General features: G+C 39.4%; 1 protein-coding gene across 3 annotated transcripts in view; it reads right to left on the reverse strand.

Moving 5' to 3' along the window:
* Positions 1 to 5,696: 5,696 nt before the first annotated feature.
* ntrk2b (neurotrophic tyrosine kinase, receptor, type 2b) overlaps positions 5,697 to 24,373 on the reverse strand; it is a 49,602-nt gene continuing 30,925 nt past the window's right edge. For all 3 annotated transcript variants that reach the window (XM_036140332.1, XM_036140333.1, XM_021307178.2), the window contains exons 7-18: positions 21,015 to 21,147; positions 20,310 to 20,618; positions 20,197 to 20,208; positions 19,159 to 19,164; positions 18,998 to 19,032; positions 18,410 to 18,509; positions 16,719 to 16,907; positions 13,309 to 13,439; positions 13,039 to 13,211; positions 12,189 to 12,429; positions 8,211 to 8,369; positions 5,697 to 6,416 (exon numbers count right to left, since the gene is read on the reverse strand). In XM_036140332.1, coding sequence (XP_035996225.1) covers positions 6,231 to 6,416; positions 8,211 to 8,369; positions 12,189 to 12,429; positions 13,039 to 13,211; positions 13,309 to 13,439; positions 16,719 to 16,907; positions 18,410 to 18,509; positions 18,998 to 19,032; positions 19,159 to 19,164; positions 20,197 to 20,208; positions 20,310 to 20,618; positions 21,015 to 21,147 — 1,674 coding nt within the window. In that variant the 3' untranslated portion in view covers positions 5,697 to 6,230. The remainder of the gene's footprint in view (positions 6,417 to 8,210; positions 8,370 to 12,188; positions 12,430 to 13,038; positions 13,212 to 13,308; positions 13,440 to 16,718; positions 16,908 to 18,409; positions 18,510 to 18,997; positions 19,033 to 19,158; positions 19,165 to 20,196; positions 20,209 to 20,309; positions 20,619 to 21,014; positions 21,148 to 24,373) is intronic.

Here is a 24,373-nt window from a genome sequence, read left to right on the forward strand (position 1 = left end):
TATTCATTATGCTGTTTTTTCCTGTATGAGGGAATATATGTGCACTGTGTAACTATGTATATGCGTGTGTGTATATTTATGTCAGAGCTTCTCCTTGTCTCTGCAAGTTTATTGGGTAATATTAAACAAATGCTAATATGTATTTAATATTTAAATAGTATACTATGTATCTGCGTATTTTTCTGAAATGACTATAATTTATATATTAAACCCAAAAGGCAGGGTGCAGATGTACGAACCGACCCCTTTTACCGGGCAAACAAGCTTTTCAATTCAGTTACAGGCGACTGTGGCTTGATGGGTTGAGTAGTCGTCTGGCGATCAGAAGATTGGGGGTTTGATTCCAGCTTGCCCCGGTCAATGTGCCCCTGGGCAAGGTACTTAACCCCAAGTTGCCTACCGAGCTGCATCTCGGTGTATAAATGTGTGCGCGTTAGTGAGAGTGATTGGGTGAATGTTGGCTATAGTGTACAGCGCTTTGAGTGGTCTGCATGACGTGTGTGTGTGTGTGTGTGATGGTTACTTGCGTGCCTGTTTAATAAAACTATAAATCCAAATCCAAGCTGTTTTTGTCTCCCCAAAAATCTTTCACTTTTTTTCCTTTAATAGTCGAAATAATTATTGAAAAACAAAATGTTGTACTTAGTCAAGGTATCTTCATCAGACATTATAATTTGCTCCCATCACCACCACCCACTTCTTGTTTAGCTTTGGGTGTATATATATATATATATATATATATATATATATATATATATATATATATATATATATATAAGCCAACATGTAACTCTAAAACTACAGTATGCTGTAGCTGCTTTGTCCTTGTGTGTGAGGGCTTGTGAACCAACTGTCCGTGTCACTCCTCTGCAGTTATTGTTAGCAACAAATGGTGTCCATGGGATAACTTTCATGCCACTTGGGCCAGCTGCCACTTCTTAGGAGAGCCAGCACCACAGAACAACACGGATTGAGTTTCAGGCCCACTCGAGGAGCCCTCCGTTTTGTCGGTGTGGGGATTTGGTCTGAGCTGAAGGGTCAGTGATGCAAAACGACGTCTGAAAGGGTGAAAAAAAAATGTTTTCTATTAATACATAAGTAAAAGATTTGAGCCAGAAATATACAAAAACGTTTTTTGTCGTTCTTGAAAGCGCAGTATAGAGGGAAGAGGCTTTTTTTTTAAAGGGATTCTATTGTTTTTGGATGGAAACATTTTCGTAGAGCTTCCTCTTGACCTACTTTATGCAAATAAAGCATGTAGGCACGTCACTGAGCTTGGATCCAAATCTCATGAACAAAGGATGCAAGACGAGGCTAACAAAGTTCAATTATCATCCACTCTTCTGAAAATGCTTCGCCGCCCGTGCGGTTACCGCCATTAAACGGCCGTGCGTGACAAACTCACGCCGGCGGTGAGTCGATGCGAGTCGTGATTTAAGTCTCAGCAGCAGAAAGCCGTTCAGAGTGGCGAGTTTCCTCGTGGAGGCTGCTCACGCCGCGGCTCCTGCCCTGAGGTTTGCTCTGCCGACGGTCGCTTTCACTGCAAGTGGCCCTTTGCACACGATGGACGGGATAATGAAAGGTCACATCAACAGCTCGACCTCTCCAGCACGGCAGCGTGTTGATACCAAACACACATGAAAACGGATAAAGCAGGAACGGCTCCACCCTCACCCCCATTTTGAGAGTTTGTGGATGGCGTTTCAAAGCCTGGTCAGTCCACAGGAACCAACCATTTTCAATCAACTCCAGCATTTCTGGTGTGGACACACGTACAAAGCTTGTTTCAGAAGCTTGTTTATGGCTAAAAAAAAAAGTGTGTTTTTCTCCCACTGGCTAAGTGGCATTTACTGTATTATTAGTAGGGGTGTATGCATGTATTTAATAAGAAATTAGTAGGGTAAAATATTAGTTGTTTTTTTTTCAAACTTTTGTCCTTTTTCCAGTGTCCAAATATTGTGTTCTTTCCTCTGTTCTTCATTCTTTTGTCTCTTTCACCTTCCCCTTCTTTTATATCCTTGTTTCTTTCATTTTTCATTCTTCCTGTCTTTCCTCACCTCCTTTGTTCCTTTTGTTTTTCCTTTCTTCCTTGTGTTACTTTGTGTTCTTTGTTACGTCCTAACTGCCTTCTTTTTGTCCTCGTGTCCAGCCTCCATTCCTCATTTTTTACCTTCCTTGTGCCCTTCCTTCTCTCCTTCCTTCTTTGTCATCCTTCTCTTGTTTGTGTCCTTCCTTACTGTACTTTTTTTCCTTTTTCTTTTGTTCCCTCTTTCTTCTGTTCTCCTTTCCTTGTGTCCCTCCTTGCTTCCCATGTTTCCTTACTTGACTGCTTCCTTCTCCACTTCCTTCCAGTTTCTGAGTTTTGCTGGAACCGCTACAGCATAAATCTGCGACGAAATCATGATAAATGTTTCTATTTATTTATGTATATTATGTTTTAAAGTGACTATAAAGGACTGAGAGGTTGAGCTGGAAAAAAGTCTGAAACGTTTCCATCGTAAACTTGGAGGAGCCCTGAGTTTTTAAAAACAAAACAGATTTTTTTCCTAAAAAGCAAGGCCCACCGCACCATTACTCCTCAGAATTTATGAAAAATCATGTTTGGATTCTATCTGCTTGTTTTCTCCTCTAATCAAAATAGACATATTTTGAGTTGTTTTTACGAAAGGTTTGGAGTAAAACAGTCAAGATAAACACGAAAAAGTTAGAATACTTGTTCCAAACGCCACATAAAGGTACGCTCAAACCAACATTCATGTGTTGCTGGTGAAGATTCTCAGTCATCCAGGTCATGGTCATTCCAAAAAAAGTAAAAAACAAAGCAACTGGACTTGTTTTCCGTAGTTGAAGACGTTTCGCTTCCTCTCCCGGAAGATTTCTCAATTCAATTCAACATTCACGTGTGTTGTGAGGAAAAAGGTCAGAAAATGGGTTGCTCGATTTGAACTTCTTTTATCAACAACCGCTGGAAAACCTGCAAAAGCCGACAAAGGCCTCCTGAATGGTTTGGCTGTTGTGGCGCGTACTTAGTCAAACCAAATGGGTCCCTTAATAAGAAGCCTGCAGTGAGCCTCGTCCCGCCCATATGGGGCCCACAGACGTACTGGCTGTGATGTGCGAGCTAGCTATGTTTGATGTGGACTTTTTCTAGGAAAATAATCCTTGATGGAGAACGCAGAGCATATTGTAAGACATACCACCTTTATTAAATGCACAGTATCACAAGAAACATTTCCAGTAATTGTGGATAAGCTACTCACATGATGCACAAAGCATTGAATTGATTGATAGAACTGGCTGATTGAAGCAGGATCAAATCTGCCAGGTGCACACCACACACACACACACACACACACACACACACACGCTTGCATTCAGTCCTATGTGCAAATACATACGCAATCACGCCCACAAACATGAACACGCTCTCACTGTATTTCATAAGTAAAATCTGCTGTCTTCACAGGAATTAAAACTGTAATCTTGTTGTTGTTTTTTCTTCTTTTACCGTATATTTACAAAAGAAATCATTGACACCCCCCCACCCTCACCCCCCCCAAGATAGATTACATTCAAAAAAAGATCCCCACCCGTCTAGATTACATTCAAAATAATATACTATTCATGATGCAAAGTCACAGTTATTCATCTGAAAGAGGATCAAAATAGGCTACAGTCTGTCAGAGGTGGTCGGGGCTGCAGGGCAGGACAGGAGGAGATCTTTAGATCACCGCCTCACCCGGCCACATGTCAACTGGGACGCCTGCTGGCGAGGAGAGACCCGGGCGCGTAGAGTCTGTGGCCCTCCTACAGACAGGCAGCATCTCAGACCGCCTCCGTATGAGCTCTCCGTCACAGTGGAGAGGAAAAGAGGAAATTGTTACTTTTTTTTCTTCTTCTTTTTCTTCTTCTTCTTCTTCTTCAGAGAGAAAAATCAAAACATTTCGTTCAAACAACGTCCTCTGCGGATCAAAAGTCACCCAAAGGAGGAGGATTGTAATTCTCTCTGGTATTGTGAACGAGCACGAGGGAAACCATACAACGGCGCACAGATAAAATCGTATGTACATTTAGTATGTATTGCCAGTGGCCCATAACACATTGTCTTCAATAGGTGTCACACAGTTTTGACGTACCTGCTCGGGAACAGATTATACTTTTTAAACGTAGCCTACCAATAATATAGACAGTTATCAGAACTGTACAGGATGGACACTCATTTATATACAGCCCACACAGGACTATTATACAGAACAGTGTATAAAAAAAACAAAAACAAAAAAAAAAAACATAGTGACACGAACACAAAAAAAAAAAATGCTTGTTTTTATCAGGTTTAAACTTGCTTCAGCGTACAAAAATGCTACAAAGTGCACCTGACAAACAAAACTCATTGCCTGACTCCTTTTAATATATCGATTTAAAAAAAAAAAAAACAACAACAACACAATGGTTGGTTTGATGGGTGGGACAACAAGCGAAGATGAAAGCGCCCCAGCGTGACATTAAGGGCAGCCAAATGCTAATTTACTCTGTCTGCTGCAGCTCAGCAGCAGTCTGTTTTGCATGGCCTTGTAAAAGTATTCACACCCCTTGTTCCTTCCCACATTTTGTCATGTTACGACAGCCGACCTGAAAGACTTATACTGGGTATTTTATGTGACGAACCAACTTAAGGCAGTACGTCGTTGAGAAGTGAAAGAGAGGTGAAACGCAGGTTCTCAAAATCTTTTACACGTTTGAAAAATGTGTAGCTTTAACAGCCCTGAATAAACTTCTGTGCTGCCTAACCTATCAAGACCTGGTAGGTAAGCTGGCTAGCATTAATGGACAGAGGGGTTGTTATGGTAAGTGATTTGATCAAAATCCTTCCATTGTAGCTCCAAAAAGCACGAAGCGCACTACGGCACAGGGCATTCTGGGTAAATTCAACCAAAGCAAACGTAACGAAACTAAAGAAGTTACGCATATCTTGTAAATACCTTGCTGGATGCTCTTCTAAGCGTGACATCGGTGCAATGAAGCAGTATGCGGCCCCCGCACGTTTTATTTTTACTTTATTCGAAATAAAAAATGTAAAAACATGCACGCGTCGCTTCGTAGCGGTTCGTCACATAAAATGTCAATAACAACTATTACCGTTTGTTGTATATGTTGTAATATGTCCAAATATGAAAAGGAATTCAAGGTGTAAGGAATATTTTTTTTCAAGCCATTGGATGTGACACTAAAGACATGAGCGTCAAAACGTGCTAATGCAAAGCAAAGGCTAAAAAAATTTTGTTATCAATTAGCATTAAAAAGCCCCTCTCAGCCCATTCCTCGATCAGTCCTATAAGAGCCCATGAGATTTAAAAAATCTGGCTCCGAAACATCATTCAGAGATGAGCCACCAAACTAAGCAGTTGTTTTGTTTTGTTTTTTCCCTCGATGGCACTGCGGGTGAACGACAGACAGATGGAAAACGAAACAACCAAGTTCACGCTCTGTGCTTCAGATAGCTCTGCTGATTAAAAAAAAAAACCCAAACAACTGGTTCCCACCCAGGTATTATCGTACTTTGAATTAGAATAAAATATGAACAGATATTCACGAAATATGTCTCTTTTTTTAATCAAGGATGTAAAATATATTCCCTTTTATTTAAAAACTTTTAATCGATCTCTTGTTTTTTTTTTGTTCTTTTTTAGGTTTTATTATTATTATTTTTTTTTTTACATGTTCATGACTTAAATACCAGATTTAAATCAACTGGACGTCAAAAGCTCTATCTACAGTAAATGTTCCCATATATTCTCAGTCAATGAGTGTTCCTGCTTCCTGCCTTTTCTTTTTACTCCCAGCAAAATATGAAGCACGGTGTGCCGATGTGTTCAAATTATGTAGAATGGCGGGTCTTTTTTTGTTGTTGTTGTCGTCGTTGTTTTAGACCTGCATTTTGCGCATGTATTTTCGCTTTATTCTCTGAAACATGCCTGCAAATAATCTGCAAATGACCATGACAGCAAAGCGAAACTCAAAAGTTTAAGGCTGCTCTTCGTGGAATGAGGACAGGGGACCGTTTGCATTTTACAGCCACATTTACAACCAGATTCTGTACATTGGATGTAGGCACGGCACCTTCACCTCCTACCCTCCCTCTGCCTCGCGACGTGCCCTCCAGCACTCAGACACCCGTCCAACGTAAGAAGCACACATGCACACGGACTACATACACAGGCGCCGGCGGATCAGCCCAATATATCCAGGTACACAGGCGAGGCCTTGGCCAAGCTCTGCAGCATGCTGTGGATTTCCTTGATGTTCAGCCTCATGTAGGGCTCCCTCTGCCAGCAGCCCAGCATCAGGTCGTATACTTCCTTAGGACAGGAACGGGGCCGCTGCAGGACTCGGCCCTGTGTGATGCACTCAATCACCTGTGGGAGACAGCGGGATATTGTACTGTGTCCAGTTTATCAATTCATGAACTAAATTAAAATAGTTTTGAAAGAAAACACCTAAACACCCAGGACCATGAAAATCTGTCTCGTAAGTGATTTAATAACTACTGAGCTTACAATGTTTTGCAGAGCTGCCCTTGCCTCTGCAACTTTTTCCCATTTTGCCACATAACGATCACCAACTTCGGTGTATTTCATTAGGATTGGACGTAGTAGACCAAAACAAAGCAGTGCATAATTTGAATTTTTCCGAAGTGGAACAAAAAAGTATGGTGTGCATTCGGCTCCCCCGGATCCATCCTTTTAAAGAGTTGCCTTACGGTGCGTTGTGCTTGCAGCTGCAGAGCTTCTGGCTATGGCTCCGTCACCTTTTGCACATCTAGAGACGGACATTTCTAAAGGCAGATGCACACCCCTCTTTTCTAAAAAACCAGTTACCCTCCACTTTGTATTTGCACTACTTCATGCAACTGTATCGTACAAAGTCCAATTAAAAAAAGGTTAAAGCTTGTGATAATTACATGGCAAAGGGAAACAGATGAGGGAAAAGTACTTTGCCCGGGCACTGTTAAGTGTATACTGCATAGTCAGAAGAAAAGACAAGAATCTCCTGTAGTGTGGGTTTAGAGTTTGTTCAGAATATATGTCAGTAATTCAAAAATCTTCTATTTATTCTAAAGCGCTTAACGGCCTATAACTGTACTTGTGCTGTTCGTGCGGACACACACAGACGTATGACCTACAAACATGAAAAGTATCATCATGTTTTGGCAAGACAGAGTTTTGAGCCACATTTTGGTGGATCAGAAATTGTTCTGCACACAAGCTCACACAGTGACAGTAAACGTCTGAGGTCTAGAAATCTGTGCTGTTAGTGTTGGTCAGGGGCGGTTCTAGACAGGGGCCTACAGGGGCCCATGCCCCTGTAGAAATGGCCCTGGCCCCTGTTATGGCCCCTGTACTAAAAGCATGACGTTAAATAAACTTCTCATAATTATTTGCAATGGCAAAGAAACCATAACTGATTGGTCACTTTGACCAATATTATTTTTTACCTATACAGTTTTACTCTAAAAAGAATTTAAAACTTAAGATGTTTTAGTTTAGCTTTAGCCATATTGAGCAGGGGCAAAGTTTTCAACTTCTAGATCAGGGGTCTGAAACCTGCAGTTCCAGAGCCACAAGTGGCTCACTTAATATTATTACACAGTTAAATATTGCCATTTTATTTTTTATTTTATTTTTTTGTTCTGTGCCCCTGTGAAAAAACACTGGCCCCACCTTGGCCCCCCTGGTAAATTTGGTCTAGAACCGCCCCTGGTGTTGGTCCACCGATAAAAAGTGTCTCAGGTAGGAGTAAACATCTTCTAAAAATGATCTAAATCTGAAAAACCGCCATAAAGTGCACATTAGTCACATTGAGCAACTACCTCTAGTTCCATTAAAGCTCTGTATTATGTAGGCTACACAGTATACTACGAGTTGTATTACCTTTTTGTGCTCTTAAACCTACTAAATTTTACAAACTAGTCAACAAAGTTAACAAAAAGTATCTCATTAATGTTGTTTTAGCAATAAAACCCTTGGGTTCCTCAAGCCAGATGACTCAATTTGTTGGAATAAAAAAAAACATTAATATTTTCCGTTACTAGCATCTGCCAATCTCCAAAAAAGATAAAATAACACATTTCCCACAATGCATTCAATAGAGTCTCATAGCTAATCACAACTTGGAAAGTTTCCTCAGGCCTAAACTTTGGAGTGACTGACCTCATTGTTGGAGAGCTGGTACCAGGGCTGCTTGCCGTAGGTGAAGATCTCCCACAGCACCACACCCAGACTCCACACGTCGCTCTCCGTCGTGAACCTCCGATACATGATGCTCTCTGGGGGCATCCAGCGGATCGGCAGCATCGTGTGACCACCCACCTGGGGAGATGGAGCGGCCTCCATTAGCGAGCCTCCGCAGATCAGATAAAAGGGTTTCACTTGCCGGTGACACTATCTCTGTTCACTTAGCCGGGGACTGTGTGACTGTTGATGGGTATTCCCCAGATTATTGAGATTTTCTGCTTTTGTCCAAATCCAGATCAAATTAGATTACGTATTAAATCAATTGCCAGCCTCATCAAGCTTAATCGAATGCAATCTGTTATAACTATCATTCAAAGAATTTGAATGGTCTTGTTACGGATAAGTGCTCTAAGATCCCTCATATTTATTACAGTAATGACGTTTGCATTACGGCTACAGTTAAGACATTTTTGTCAGTCACACTTCCCTAGAGAATATGTCCAGATCAGGTTTACTAATTATTTTGCAGTTTTATTCTAAATAACCATTTGATAAAAAAAAATAAAAAAAAACTGCTCTTCCACATGCAAGCGTACATGCCTCTGCTTACATCACATAAGGCAAAAGGTAAGTCATCAAAGTTCTTTTGAGTATGTCCATTGGTATTGTTCTCGTTTGTTTTCTACCTATTTTTTTCCACAGTTTTTCTTCTTAATCAGATTCCTTGTTGATTCAACTGGTTCTTCTCAAAAATCTTTCTATTATGATTGAGGTTAAGAAGTCTCGGCATTATTTTCTGCAGGGCGACGAGCTGCAACGTCAACTTAACAAGATTGCTAGGAAGATATATTTATAAGAAGCCCGATCTTTTCAGTTAGCCCCACCATGCAGGCACCTGCAGTGTAGTCTTTACCATAAAACCATCATTACAGTCGACTCCGGAGGGAAACAAATTCTTTTGGTTGGCAGTAAGTGGCTTGGTTAAACTAAAGTGGCTTGAGTTCAGGCAGCATGGAGCACCACAATGCAGGAAAATAATATAATTATCTGAAGGCGATGCAAACAGAATTTACTCTATTGACAAGTGGCAAACGGCCATGAAAACCATCCGGATGGGAAACAAATATAGAAACAAATGAGCTCAAGTTCAAGTTACAATGAAAATGATTGGTTCAAGAGAACCAGACACAGAGAAGCAGCATTTAGTTCTTATGCTCCACTTATCTGGAACAAACTTCCAGAAGACTGTAAAGGTGCAGAAAGCCTGAGTTCTTCTGTTTGTTTAAAGTTGCCTTTGAATGTTAATGTTGAAGTTTGTTGTCCCAACTTGTCTTATATGTACAGCACTTTGAATTGTCTTGTTTCTGAAACATGCTATAGAAATAAACTCGCCTTGCCTTGACGTTGTCAGTGTTAACTTCAGCTTTACTAACAACAACAGTATCCATCAGGGTTTGGGGCGTTGTACGACTCAAACTCTGGCTAAGACGAAAAGATGCAACGAAAATGCGTCTCAAGCGTCTCGTGATCTAGGTTGAGATCTGGCAAAGGTTGCTCATCTGGCATAATGTTTACTAATACCTACGGATGCAAATACAAAAAAAATTAGATTTCTCTGTTGTTGTTTTTTTCCTTCAGCTTGCATGTTAAAAACATGCAAGCTGAATTTTTAAGAGCAGAGCAGCACTTTATCATCCAAATGAGTTTTTATTAGGGCTGGACAATTCAATAACAATATATATTGATCGATAGATATATATCGATGATAGAAAAAAAAAGGGTCAATAAAAAGTTCAATATAATGACAGTTTTCCTACCTTTTGCATTCTATCCTATCATGCAGGTTAATATAACAGTCATAACATCCTCCCAACCAATCACAAACGCAGACCCAGGAACCAAGCTCCGCCCCCTTCAAAGAGTTCAGAGAGCACGCGTTCTTTTTTTTAAAAACTTGCAGTTTTGGTAAAACGTTTGAAGAATAAAAAGTAGCGGTATAATTCAGTGTTTCTGTGTTCTTTATTTACAAATAGGTTGCTAAGCAACAGCATAATATGGTCAGGGCTGCACTTAAAATGTATGAATTTGTTGATCCATCCATCCATCCATCCATCCATTCATCCATTATCAAAATTGATCATTTCAATTTTATCGGTATGCTTTTTTTCCCCATATCGTCCAGCCCTGGTTTTTATTGTCGATATACGTACATCTGTTAGGGAATACAAACACACACGACTGGACAGTATCTTTAAATCTATCAACCTGATTGAGAGACACGTCCAAGCTGGGTTTTTTTTTTTGCAAAGAGGACGTTAATATTTAATTGAATTGTGTCTACTGATGTGTACTTTTCACTTTAATTTCCTATATTGATCTTTTACTTACAGTATATAGCGTTAAATTACAAACATAAGGCCTTTTAAAGGCTTTTTATATATATATATATATAAAAAAGAGTACAACTGTTTCAATGGGTAGCTTATAATAAAACGATAACGTTAAACAGCAAAAACCAATTGGTTCGAGCTTTTGTGTAACTGTTGTTCGGGTCTCTGAATACACGTATTCATGTAATTTAACAGTCAAATGATGTGATAAGGGTGTTTTCAGGAATCCTGAAATGCAAATGATAACAATAAATCCCTAAACCTAGAAATGATGAGCAGCGACCTTTAAACATATAATCACAGTTTGATGCACGCCTTGTGCTCCAACCTACTTTTGCTATTTTGGCTTAAGCCAAATTTTGATCAACATGGCATTGAAAAATTTATCTTTGAGTGTTTCATAATTAAGTTTCAAATGTTATGTAATACGTAACTGTGGGGCTTATGGTGATGAGACGTATTTCTCCTCTTTCCTGATTTAAATCGGATGGATGAATAAATAATGTACAGCATAACACAACTAATTGTGAAATGAATGCTGTTGGGTTCACTTTCCAGTTTGATGTAATTTATTGTAGAAGTGAAACAGTTAGTTAGTAGTCCTAATAGACTCCGATCGATGCCTCGCTTCCTACAAAAGGGCCACGTACAATATACATGTATAATATATAAGGTTGCACTTTTATCTTTCTCTGTTTTATGGCTGCATTATTTATTTATGCATTATTTATTTGTTTTATTCTTCATATAGTTTTTCATGCAGCAGTCCTCTAAGCATTTTAGGTGGGTCAGTAGAACAGTTTTGTTGTGCTGTGTCATGCAATGTCATGCTCGTACAATGACATAAAAGATTTTTCTCTTTTACTAAACAAATTATTTAAACAAAAATAGGTAAAACAGTACAACTTTCTAAATTGTGTTTTGTCTCTTAGTCTATTTTATTTGAATAAAAATATTGAATATTGCAGGTAAAAGGCCCAGATTAGGGTGACGTTTTTTTTTTTCTGTACGTCTGTCTTACTTGTGGGACACCAGCAGAGGGCGCTGTGGGATTCAAGTTAAGATCCGAGACAGATGGCATTTAATAAATCCATCTGCTCCTGCTAAATGTACATATTTTTGTTTTACTCTTATCTAGTTTATTATTATGTCCACAAATGGCTGTAGCCTTCTCACGTACATACCTGCACAATCTCACAGTTGACTACTTTGTGGTCTAAAATGATGCTGTCAACGGCGAGTTAAAGAATGATTTAACTCCAGAAACCACCTTTGCTTTTCTGCACTGTTGATCCTTATCACCATGGAAACTATAAACGCACGCAGATTATATATTTGCATTCAAATGGCTTTAAAAATAGACGTTAAACATGGCTATTTTCTGCTGCGACACGCTCATATCGCCAAAGCTGGAGAAAGAAATCAATATTTGCTGCTCCTCGTGTTCCCGTATCAGTTTGTATATATGAGGACAATACAGCGATTGCAAGGATATGCACGTGCGCTGGCGTGTTACGAAGGGTCACATAGAAAGAGGAAGAGCAAACAGCTCTAGGTCACTCACCCTATAGTAGTCTGTGCTGTAAACATCTCTTGACATGCCAAAGTCCCCTATCTTGACCAGCAGATTTTCCCCTACCAGGCAGTTCCTTGTTGCCAAGTCTCTGTGGACAAAATGCTGGGATGCCAGGTAGACCATGCCAGCAGCAATCTGTTGGGCAATGTGCAGCATCTGAGACTGGGTGAGCTCCACCAGGATGCTGTGCTGACCGTCTGCCATGAGAACAGCATCAGGACCGTGGGACCTGCATCCAGAAACGATTTGCATATTTCGATCAAGTTTATTTAAATGGCAACATATCAGGCAGATTGTGTTTAACTCACAATGCACACGTGTTTTTCTTCTGTAGTGAGAAAACGTGCAAAACCTTAAAGGGATTCCTCTTCCAGGCAATAAGTTCTATCAAAATTGTTTTATTTTGAAACTGCATGCATATAATTAATGTAATTTATTGCAGGCTTAGTCCTTATGTGGTTGAGAGCGGGAGCGGTCAATAAGCAAAATTAAACTTTAGGATTATGCATGTAACCAAAACATTTAAATGTGATAATTTGCAACATGCTACTAGATATCTTCTTTCTGTACAATTGCTTTCAAAATAAGACTATTCGTGTAACTGTGCTTTGAAATGCCTCCTTTTAATCAAAAGACTGTATATGTTACGTGAAATGAATATTGTAATTGGGGGTAGGTTCTTATAAGTTCTTGAACTTCTACCTACCCCTTTTTGAGCGCTACTAAAATTTCTTAACATCTCAATGTAAATCTTGCTTGTATTGTTGCTCAAAGAATTAAAGAAAAAAAAAAAACTTTTTAAAGGTTTGTCTGTGATTTCATCACAATAGGATCCCACCTGAGAAACTTGTTCAGGTCTCCATGCTTCATGTATTCAAACACCATGATGAGCGGTTCGCTCTCCACACACACTCCATAGAAGGTGACGATGTGCTCGTGTTGCAGGTTGGTGAGCAGCTCCGCCTCTCTGTAGAAGTCTGCTCGACCGCTTTCGGTGGCCTCCTTCAGAGTCTGCCAGACAGAGAAAGGCATCCAATCAAAACAGCTCCCCAGTATTTTTGTTTGTTTGTTTGTTTGTTTTTTGAAGGAGGGGCTTCCTGATCCGTACCTTGACGGCCACAAGGATCTTCTCATGGTCTGGCACCAGGTTGTAGCACTCGGCAAGAAAGACCTTCCCAAAGGCTCCTTCTCCCAGCTCCCGCTTCAGCACAATGTTGTGCCTTTTGATGTGCTGGACAACTTGAATACAGAAGAAGTTAAATCACTCACAAGATCACGAAGGTGTCTTTATCTTTAGCAGATCATTTGAAATAAATATTTCATCTTAAACAGGCGTGCTGGTCTGGTTGTTGCTGCAGAAGCATTTTTGTAACAATTCAGTTCGCATCAGTATTAAAATCCTTGTAGCCTTTTAATAAAACTTCGGTCCTTTTAAAGTTGCTCTGTTGGTGTCGCCGGCCAATCCAACATTTATCAGGTTTTTTACAAATGCTCCACATTGTTACAGTTTACAACTTAAATATACAACAGAGTGTTTATTTGTAAGATGCACCCCAATAAAGGGCATTTGAAGGTCTAGCTTGCAACAAATATATCCACTGTTATTTAACGCCCCCGTCTTCTGGGTTCGCATCCTCCTAAATTTCTCGCATAGAGGCCACATTTCTATCAGGTCAAGGGATGCTGACCAAGTCAGTAGATTTTCCCACGTGGTTAAAATGTGTCGATCTGTAGGATGTTACAAATTAATACCAAGTCAATCCAAAACATCCATATGCTTTTTCAGGAGGAGGGGTTGCTGTAAAGTCAATAAAGAGATACAGTTAGCTGGGCTAAGTATATTTGACTGGACTGTTATTTAGCTACAATCAAAGCAAAATGGATATGATTGCATTTAAATCTGTTTCTTATTATTAAATTTATTTGATTCTATATTTCGGAATATAAAATTGATAAATGCTTCTTGCAAAGGGCCTTAAGATTCGTTGCGCACTGGTGCCTCATAGATAAACTAAACTGAATTTAATTCCTTAGGATGTTATTGGTTAACATGCATAGAAGCCAACTTAAAGTGTAACTCACCCCAAAACCAACTTTTTTTTTTTTTTTTCTTTACAGATAAACTGCATAAACTGCACCTACGGTTGCAACTTTAATGTTACTGTGTAATTTTTTTATATATTTTCATGCAAACTTGTTTAGTTCTGAAATATTTGTCTTAAAACCATCCTAGTGCTGCCCTCTTAGGGTTGGAGGACATCGCAGTTGAATTTTCGTATTGGTTCAAACGGCACATGCTTTTGTCATCATTGCCCGGTTCGGGTATAAAAGCATTTCAGTCAGACATACGCCCCCTGGCGGAAATTGTGAGCATTGCCAGAACCCAGAACCGAATTTTTCAGGTTAACATTTCATTACCAACAAGTTAGCTTAAGTTTGTTAGCACGTGTTAGCTATGATGCTAACATATCTTTACCACTCAGAAACTGTACCCATCCTGTCCTCCACTTTCTTGGTAGCAGCCACCTTCAGGCAGTGCTGAGTCAGCGCCTTGAGCCAGCGCCTCAAACTGATAAGGCTCAGGCCTGCTGGGCTCCAGCTTGGGTGTTAGCCGTTCATTGTAGCTCCGTTGCTCTCACCGTATACTTTGAACATGGCTGAGAGTCACAAGAAGCAAACTGCGTACAAGTTTATGAGAAGAAGAGGAAGGCCTCAATAAATAAGAAATATGACCAGAGTGGATTTGGGAGATTTTTTTCATGCAATCTCCCTGAAGAGCAGAAGAGCAAGGTAAGACGGTCTTGCGCATGCGCAGTTATTCAAAAGGGGACTTGGGCCACTTTGGTGGCATTTTTGGGGTAGGGTTATGCGTTTATATTGGGGTGAGTTACACTTTAAGACCAATTATAATGCCAAAATCAGTGGCTGCCCCTCCCACTAACACTCAAAGGAAATTAATTAGATGGAATAAAACCATGATTTGCTGCAAAGGACAAGTGTAAACTCATTACAACATTATTAGACAGTGAATTAATAGTATGAGTTTTTTAAATAACAGATTTAATACATATTATGTATTCAATAAATTATCCGTGTATTTGTATTGAGATTATTTCTAAACTAAGTATTTTTTGTGTTTATAGTATGTATTGAATTATGACAATTTTAGACCTCCATAGCCAAATTTCTTGGAAAAAGTATTCAATTGTTGTACTGTAGCTGTGTTTTATGAGGAACTAGTTGTTTAAAATGTTCCAACTTGTATTTGTGTCTGTTAGTCTAACAGACTATAAGGCATATTAATACATATCCAGGCACCTGTACGATCACATTTCAATCACACAAGAGAAAAAATATAAATATATTTTTAAAAACCCCTGTTTACTTGTGGTGTGTATAAATATTTAAAGTGCAGGAGTGGCCTGAGTTTCTCCAGCTGCATGAAGCTGAGCACTTCCTGTCTTAATCAAGTTTGCTACCTTTCCGTCATAAACCAGAAAGAGAAATCAGGTTGTTTGAGAAATACTCCCAGTTGCGAGACACAGTCAGTTTGGAAGCTAAATGAGCCCCACCTATTGCTGTTATTGCAATAAAGCAGTTACAAAATCTACTATGTGGCAACTTCAGGTCTGCTAACCATCAGACTGCAGGCTAGATACCAAAGCATGTAGTCCAAGTAACTAACAACATAATAAAGGCTGGTTTTAGGCAGAAAGCTTTTACATTTTGCACAATAAGTACTTGTAAACTCCAAAATTTTAGGGAATGTTTATTAAATATGTTTTTAAAAATAAAATAAAAATAAGTAAATAGTACAAAAAACATTAGAACTGTAATGATCACTATAGTTGGAAAGTTTTGTTGTATAGCACAGGTAGGCCTGTTTTTTAAATATCTGTTTTAAATAAGAAAATAATCCATAATGTTGAACATTTTTGTTACCATTTTTTGTCTTAATAAATACCAAGAAACTTTTGTATTTTTACTCAAGATTGTCATACCATGATACTAAGTGTATAATAATAGTAATGTAGTATGACATTGCTGTTGTTTGTGTGTGTGTTGTTACTGATTTCTTGTTTTGGCATTCTTATTAGAAACGTAGACATTACTATTATTAGTATTGTCAGCGTTCATTTATATTATTTAGAGGGAAGATTAGCGACTGCTCTTTGGGCTTTCTTCCTCTCTCCCTGCAAAGTGCTCTTTCTCGTTTCTTATGTCACTGTCCATTTTTTCTTCTTCACAAAACTAAACTAAAAAAGTAGGTTGGAATTTAAAGTCTGACATCCTTTGCACAAGAAAGGACCAAAACCCTTTAAAGCTGTAGACAAAATGAAAAGTTTGCGTTTCTGGACATCTACTATTAGCTTTCCGGTTGGCTCGTGGAAAAAGTCACTTCCGTGATGCAGCAGAAATCTGATAATAAACATGGCGCCTGTAGCAATGATCCCTGCATGGATTTATCAGGAAAAGGTCCAGGTTACCCGGCGTTCGTCAAGCAATGCGGTAACTCACACGTGTCGGCTTTCAGCATGCTGCCGGAGTTACGGAAGTACTGCGGATTCTCAATGACAGGAATCTTTGTCATCCCAATGATCACTGCGTCTGGACCCATCTCCGAGGACGACGGGGTGTTGTTGCCATTGGAGACGTGATGAAGAGGGCTGGCAGAGTCATCGTCGTTGCTGATTACCGAGGAGGAGCCTAGGGACCCACAGAGAAGGGGTGGGGGGGGGGGGGGGGGGGGTAGAGGTGGTCAGGAAACAGGAGAAGGAGAGATGGGAAGAGAAGAAGGTGAAGTGGAGGAGATTGGTCATTAGGAAGAAGGAAGAAGAGAAAATGGAAAGAGGAGAAGAGTGGTAAGCAAGGTGGAGGGATGTTAAAGGGTGAATGGGTTTGATGGTGTCCATCATTACATCAAAGTATTAGGTTTCTGCAAACTGTGGCAGTAATGGAAGCCAGAAAACAGAAGTTCCCAAAAAAATATGGCTTTGCACAACAAATACTCATAGTAGTACAATATATTTTTGACTGCTTATCAATTGCTTAATAATGATCAACTGTAGTAGGCATTTTGGGGAAAAAAAATCTAATTTACAGCCAACTGTATACTGTTCTTTGCACACTGTTTTTCTCCTGTAGTGTTACATTCTGATCACTGCTGCACTTTATATTGTAATGCTGCCTTATTCCACCTGCAATCCCATTACACTGTTGTAAGATGTATATAACGAAATTTCGTTGTGTACGCACTCTGTACATAAAAAAAGTTGTCTAAGTCTAAGTTTATAGCGTATAGCATCTTATAGCGTATACTTTTCATGGCCAATTGTTTCATAGATGTTACTTTCAAATTGCATAATTCCACCTTTATTGAAACATTTGATACATATTCAGTCCATTTTAAATGTACATTTAGTATTACGGTAACCTGCCAAGTTTATAGTGCCTTGTAAAGGTATTGATACCAGTGAAATGTTTTTGGTTTTTTTTTCCAATTTTGTCACATTACAAATCTCAATCTTGATCTGGCTTTTATGTGGGAACAAAAGAAAAGTAGCTCATGTGTAATTGTGAAGCACAAATAATATAAAACATGGTTTACATCTTCTATTTTTCAAATAAAGGTCTGAAAAGTGTGGCTTGCATTAGTAATAATCCCCCTTTACTTTGTCACCTCTAAAAAAAACACATTCAGCGGTAGTTTGATTTGTAAAAGCATCACTTATTATTGATAATCCACCCATTTCATTCATTTCTGTATAAATGCCACTACCTGACATTCACTGGAACTCTCCATCCAGTCATACTGAGCTAGACCTATTTTGCTAACTGCAGTAAAAGTTTGTTCAAGAAAATATTACGCCATGTATATTGTTTTCCTTTCAGTTCACAATTGCAAGCTACTCTGTGTTGGTCTGCGACATAAAATCCCGATAAAATGCATTAAAACCTGTGGTTGTAATGTGGCAAAATGTGAAAAGTTTAAAGCATATCAATACTTGTGAGACACTGAAGTTGTATCTTGACCTCTAACAGGAAACATCAAAACATTGCCAGAATAAACACCCATATAGTTTTTTTTTTATTATTTTACAAAAAGCACCAAAGAAAGGACTAACCTCAATCTGAAGACTGAACAAATTACAGATGTTCATTTTTTCCAAGTAAATTTTAGGTATAAGCTTAAGATATATGTACTTTACCTTTAATACCAAAGTTTGAGTTTCTTCCATATTTCAAAATGATGACCATGAGGACGCAGCCAGTCAAGGCAACACCGGCAATTCCCACGACGACATATACCTGCAAATGAATACAGGAGAGATTGTGGGCTCAGTAAGGAGTCAATATTAAGCTACAGTATATTGAATTGGTAGAAACACTATACAGTACCTATACTGATTTAAAATCGCTTGGTATTCTAAAGAGTTTAGGATACCATGCAGTGTACTACTGTTTCCAGGAGCCCAGGATGAGAATGGGCCCCCAGCATCAAAGATTCCTACTTTACCTAAGAGTGGGAACGAGGAGCTTTTCCACAATATTGTTCTTTGTTTAACACCCAACCCATCCAAAGTGTTTGTTGCCAAATAGCTCCGTCTCCTTACATGTAGATAGCATCTCAATGTCGTTATGAGCACTTGGTGACCCAAGGTTATTTTAAGGCTTCATGCACATAAATTGAAAGATTTGTTAAATATTGTAAACCGAATACGCAATTAATAAACAGCAAATATTGTTCTAAGTCATAAAGGTTGGCAAAAAGCCTCGTGATGTTTAGGATCACTTACTGCAACACTGTCGTCCAGAGGAGGAATTGGTGTATCTGGATAAATAAATACTGAAATTGTTATATCAAAGTTGTTGAGAGCAAATATTTTGTAATTCTGATGAATGGGTGCCACGTTATATTGTTTGAGACTGCATGCTGAGCCCATAAAAAATAACTTACCGGGGTCTGGGCATAGGATGCAGATGCAAGGAAAAGGAGAAATAAGCAATGGAAATAATAAAAAGACATTTTAAACAGCATTCAGTACAGGGAGAAAACAGAGTACAGATATCTTCTACAGATATCTTCTGGGTCTTCTTTTGGCACACTTAAATGTTTCAGATCCTTTTAAAGCTTTAGTATCTAACAAATACTGTATAACTAGAGTAAATAAAAATGGCAATGTTCAATTTCAGATTTTATTTTAAAGGAAAAAAGTTATCCAAGTCAACCTTTCTCTACGTGAAAAAGTAATTTTCTCTAAACCTAATAATTGGTTGTATTACCTTTGGTGGCTACAGCGGCCATCAAACAATCAATCTTTTACATCGCAGTGGGAGAATTTTGTGTCACTCCTGTTTTCAGAAAGGTTTTAAGCAGTCTTTGTAAGAGCATGTCAGACTTTGACTAGGCCCTCTAAAACCTTTTGTTATTTTGGTCTTCTTTAAACTATTCAGATGTGGACTTCCTGGTGTATTCGGATTATTTTCCAAGTGTACTTGAGCCTAACGTCACAAACAGATGGCTGGACATTCTCCTGCTGGATTTTCTGGTAGAGCGCAGATTTCATGAGTCAATTAATTATTGCAAGTAGTCCGACACTGAAGCAGCAAAGCAGCTCCAGACCATCACACTATCACTACTATGTTTGACTGTGTCAGACATGTTCTAGCACCGGTATAATGGGAAACGTATTTTCCAAAAGGTTTCACTTTTTTGCACAGAATATTCTCACAAAAGTCTTGGGGTTGGTCACGATGTTGTTTCATTTTTGTCCTGCAGAAGTTTTGGTCTTGGAGCTCTACCATGGATACAACTTTTCCCCGTTTTTTATTTTTGTTTTTTGAATGTGGCCAAAAAAATAAATTCAATCATGCGCACTAGCCTAGCAAGAAACTTAGGGCTCATCGATGTAAATAACATCGAGCTTACTAAATGTCATTATCATTTTGTACATTTGAATGTCAAAACGTGTCATAAAACTGAAATATTACTTACAATAATACTCGTCTGTAAATAAAGGGAAAGAAAAAAACAAAACAAATGTGTAAGTAGCTGACTTTATAGTCCCACTTAAAAAAAATTACTTTAGAAACACAAAGCCAACTAACCTGTGGAAGTAATGTTCGGTGGCTCAATGAACTGGGCCGTGACTGTCTTTTCATCCTCTCCATACTCGTTCTTTGCCACTAGTTTATATTCGCCGTTGTGGATATGAGTGGGATTGACCAGCTGCAGGCAGCCGTGGTCCTCGTTCTCAGTCGACTCATGGATCATGGTGCGGATGTAGTCCTGCTCCTGGAGCAGCTCGTTCTTATGGTACCAGAGCAGTTCAGGTTTGGGGTTTCCTGTCACGGTGAATGGGATGCACCAGTGGTGGTTCCGCTGAGGTTCCAGCAGTTGCTGGATGGTTGGGCGGACTAACAACAAGGCAACACGGGTTTGGAGAACAGAAGTGCAGGTTGAAAGAAAGACTCATAGGAAAGGATAGCCTTAATATTAAACGATATTTCAACTCTGAAGACAAGAAAACATGGACGAAGAAAATGTAAAGATGGGCTATAAACAAGCAGAGGCACGTGGCAAGACATGAGCAGCTTTACAGGAAGAAGAGTTATGCACAGGAAACATGAAAAGACAATAAGATTTGCCAGGAGACACTAATGATAACAAACCGAGAAGCCGTCTGCTTCGACGAGAAAAACATGGTTTAAAAGAAAGCGTGGTAACGGTCATCACAGGGGAAATTGGATTAAACTAAACACAACAATGTAAATATGATTTCTAGAGATGTAGGCCACATTTGAAGTCCTTACAGAGAACATTGAGCTGAAGTGTGGCTTCGGTCTGGCCGACCATGTTCTCGGCGCTGCATACGATCACCCTGCCATTGTCATCAGGAGACAGGCCTGACAAGGTGAGGGTGTTCTTCGTTTCCATAGGGTCAATCTGAAAATGCGAGATTATTGGATCAGTTATACATCCTGTGTACAGACGTGCCAAATAGGCAGATTATTTATATGAACACTTAGGGTCGGGTAGTAACTAGGTTTACATTTAACAGTGACATGTAATTTAAAAACAAAATAAAAGCAACTGTAAATTATTACAGGTACAGATGCATTTAAACTTATCACGGTTTGAAAAATTGGGTTATAAGTTACAGCTAATTATCTTGGGTGGAAAAAGTGAAGCAAAATGTATTAAAATTATTACAAAGAACAACATTTACAGAATAAATATCGGATTTCCAAGCGCAATTGAATGCATCTTAGGCTACGTTCACACTGCAGGTCTTGATGCTCAATTCCGATTTTTTTGTGAAATCGGATTTTTTTGCATGTCCGTTCACATTTCCAAATATATGCGACTTGTATGTGATCTCCTGTGTGAACTGAATGCGTTCAACCGAAGTGTCCCGCATGCGCACTCGAGGACGCGATGACGTCACACGTAGCAAGCGTCCTTAGTGTTTGTGGAAGTAAACATGGATTATAATGCTGCCGCGCATTTTGCGGACATTAATTTATTTTCTAACCGGAGCTTTCCGTCCATTGACTGCTCTTCTCTTTGTTGTCCGCTATGGGTGTCGTCTTTCTTCCCGCTTCTGCATAGCAGGACGCAGAATAGTGGCGTTTGTCGAGTATTGTTGACATACAGGTCGGATAAATGCGACCCGGCTGTACAGACACAGGTCGCATTTGAAAAGATCAGATACGTATCAGAATTAGGACCATATATCCAAGTGGCCTGGGTCGCATTTGAAAAAATCCGATCTGTGTTGTTCAGACTGTCATAAAAAGATCAGATACAGGTCGCATATGGGCAAAAAAATCGGAATTGGGTCACTTCAGGCTGCAGTGTGAACGTAGCTTTAGTGATGTTACGCAGCCATCTAGCACATCCAGTTGAACGTCACTAAACCAGCTACGTTCTTTGATACAAAATTATTTTTTTCCCGTATGCCTCATTCTTTATCATAATGCAGTACTCATACTAGATGATGATGCATCATAGGAACAAACAGTCACAACACCCCTATACAGGCTGAGTTTTACTCGCACAGTGGGTTGCGTCGTGCAGGCCTCTGTGGACTCCGCGCGAGCCCATAGAAGTGGTTTATACTTGACACGGATGTAGGTGCAGTACTCTCCAAAAACACAGGGGGCAGTACTCAACATAATTATTGGAAATGCAGTAAACAAGAGAAGAAACAGTTGACGTCAAACACCCAAAAAGGCCATGTGCAGTATTGTAAACAGTCATGAAGATGGTGGGTTTATGGCAACTAAACAGAAATAAACGTAGGGTTAGAGACGTACTTGAAGATGGTATGTTTGCCCGCTGCATACAGAAAGACGTGAATATGTGAAGATGGGGAATACAGCCTGTCTTTAAATCTATTGGGATCTTTTTTAAATAAAGTTTTTTTTGTTTTTTTTTAAAAACAGTTTGCTTTACTAAATAAAAGCTGATTGATTGACATACAGTGGGTTGTTGTTTTAGACTTCACTTACTCTATAAGTGATGGAAACAGACGTCAAAATCTTTGTACCCACAAACCTGGCCAATAAACTCATCCCTGAAAGCCAGCCAAGAATCTGTTTGTACTGTTTTTAGTTACAGAATAAGCAGTAACAACATAGCATTTACCAAAGTTGTGCTGCTTAAAACTTCTGTGCCATTTGATGTCAGTACAGGCGAACTTGCTCGGCGAGGGCTCCTTTGGATCCTCTATTTTCCATGAAACTTGGGAGCGCGGTCCGTGCCAAGTTACAAAAACTTGGAAGCGCATGGCCCGCGCCGAGACAATGGGTGGGACGGCACAATTGAGTCATTTTTATACATTCAAAATGTAATGTATAAATGTATAAAACTGAGAGCTTTGCTTAGCAAGATTTAGAATGGCGTGAAATGAAAGTGTGAGTATGACAAGGTTAAATCCCACCCTGAGGTCTTTCTGCATGGAGTTTGTTTATCCCCCACTATGTGTCGTCTCTCTGACTGCTGCACCTTCCTTCCAAAGTCCAAAAACATGAACGTTTGGTTAATTGGTCTTTCTAAAATTGTCTTTAGGTCTGAGTGGGTGCGAGCATGGTCGTTTGTCCTGTATGTCTCTTTGTTGCCTGATGATGACCGGGCATCAGAGTCATCACAGGGCAACATTTACATTCTCCTCACTGTGCATTGGGGCAAAATAAACTCCTCCAGTCTTATTTTTCTCAATTCAAATTGTTTTAAACCTTTGAATTAATGGTTTGGCTATAGACATGAGCAAGATTGGTTTAGTATTCCTTTTGCTTATAACCATTTGCTCATTTATGAAGATCAACACATATGAAAGGCGTGTTCTTTTGGTTTTCCTATTTTTCAGATGTGAAGCAGGAAGTTACTGATTATTCTTTCAAAAGTCTTTAGCAATGCTGAATAACTTAAACCTAGAAATATATAAACATAACTGTATTTATTTTATAGAAATTGCACTCAATTGTGGCACTGGGGAGTTTGTTAAAACATCAGTCCATCTGTTGTCTATATACACTAGATCTTTGCAGGGTCATATATGAGCCTGGTGGCCATCACCAGGCCTCATATGACCCGTTGGGCAGGGAGGGTGACTGCTGGATAGGTCCGCAGCCCAAAACCGGGCAACACAGAGACACAAAGGATGAACAAACGTGCACACACACACTCAGACCAAGAGATCATTATAAAGGCCAGTTAACCGTTATGTTTTTGGACTGTAGGAGGGAGCCAAAGTACCCGGAGAGAGCCATCGAGGGGTGGGGAAGAGTTTGTCCCACTGGGAATCGTGGACAAAAAATGGTAAGAATAAAAACATCTAGCTGTTTCCACAGTTTTAGATCAGTCAAAAGGTAATACTAGCAACAATTTATGTCATACTCTCCAGTGTTTAGCAACAGAACGTATGGCTCCACACTGTCTTGAAAAAAAAAAATCAGAATATCCAAAAACAACCTGTGAGTTGTTCTGACGGAGGACAGCTATGTAATAGAAATTTTAAAAATACTGGCAAACAAATCATGTATTATAAATAAACCAAACACGAAGAGATGAACTGAGGTTTTCTAATGGAATGGAATGAAAAAGCATCTTCTAACGAGGACTGAATTAGGACAACTTAAACCACACACAGGTGTATTACATTAGGAGC

Source organism: Fundulus heteroclitus, chromosome 8 (genome assembly GCF_011125445.2).
Source record: "Fundulus heteroclitus isolate FHET01 chromosome 8, MU-UCD_Fhet_4.1, whole genome shotgun sequence".
In the NCBI taxonomy this organism is placed as follows: Eukaryota; Metazoa; Chordata; class Actinopteri; order Cyprinodontiformes; family Fundulidae; genus Fundulus; species Fundulus heteroclitus.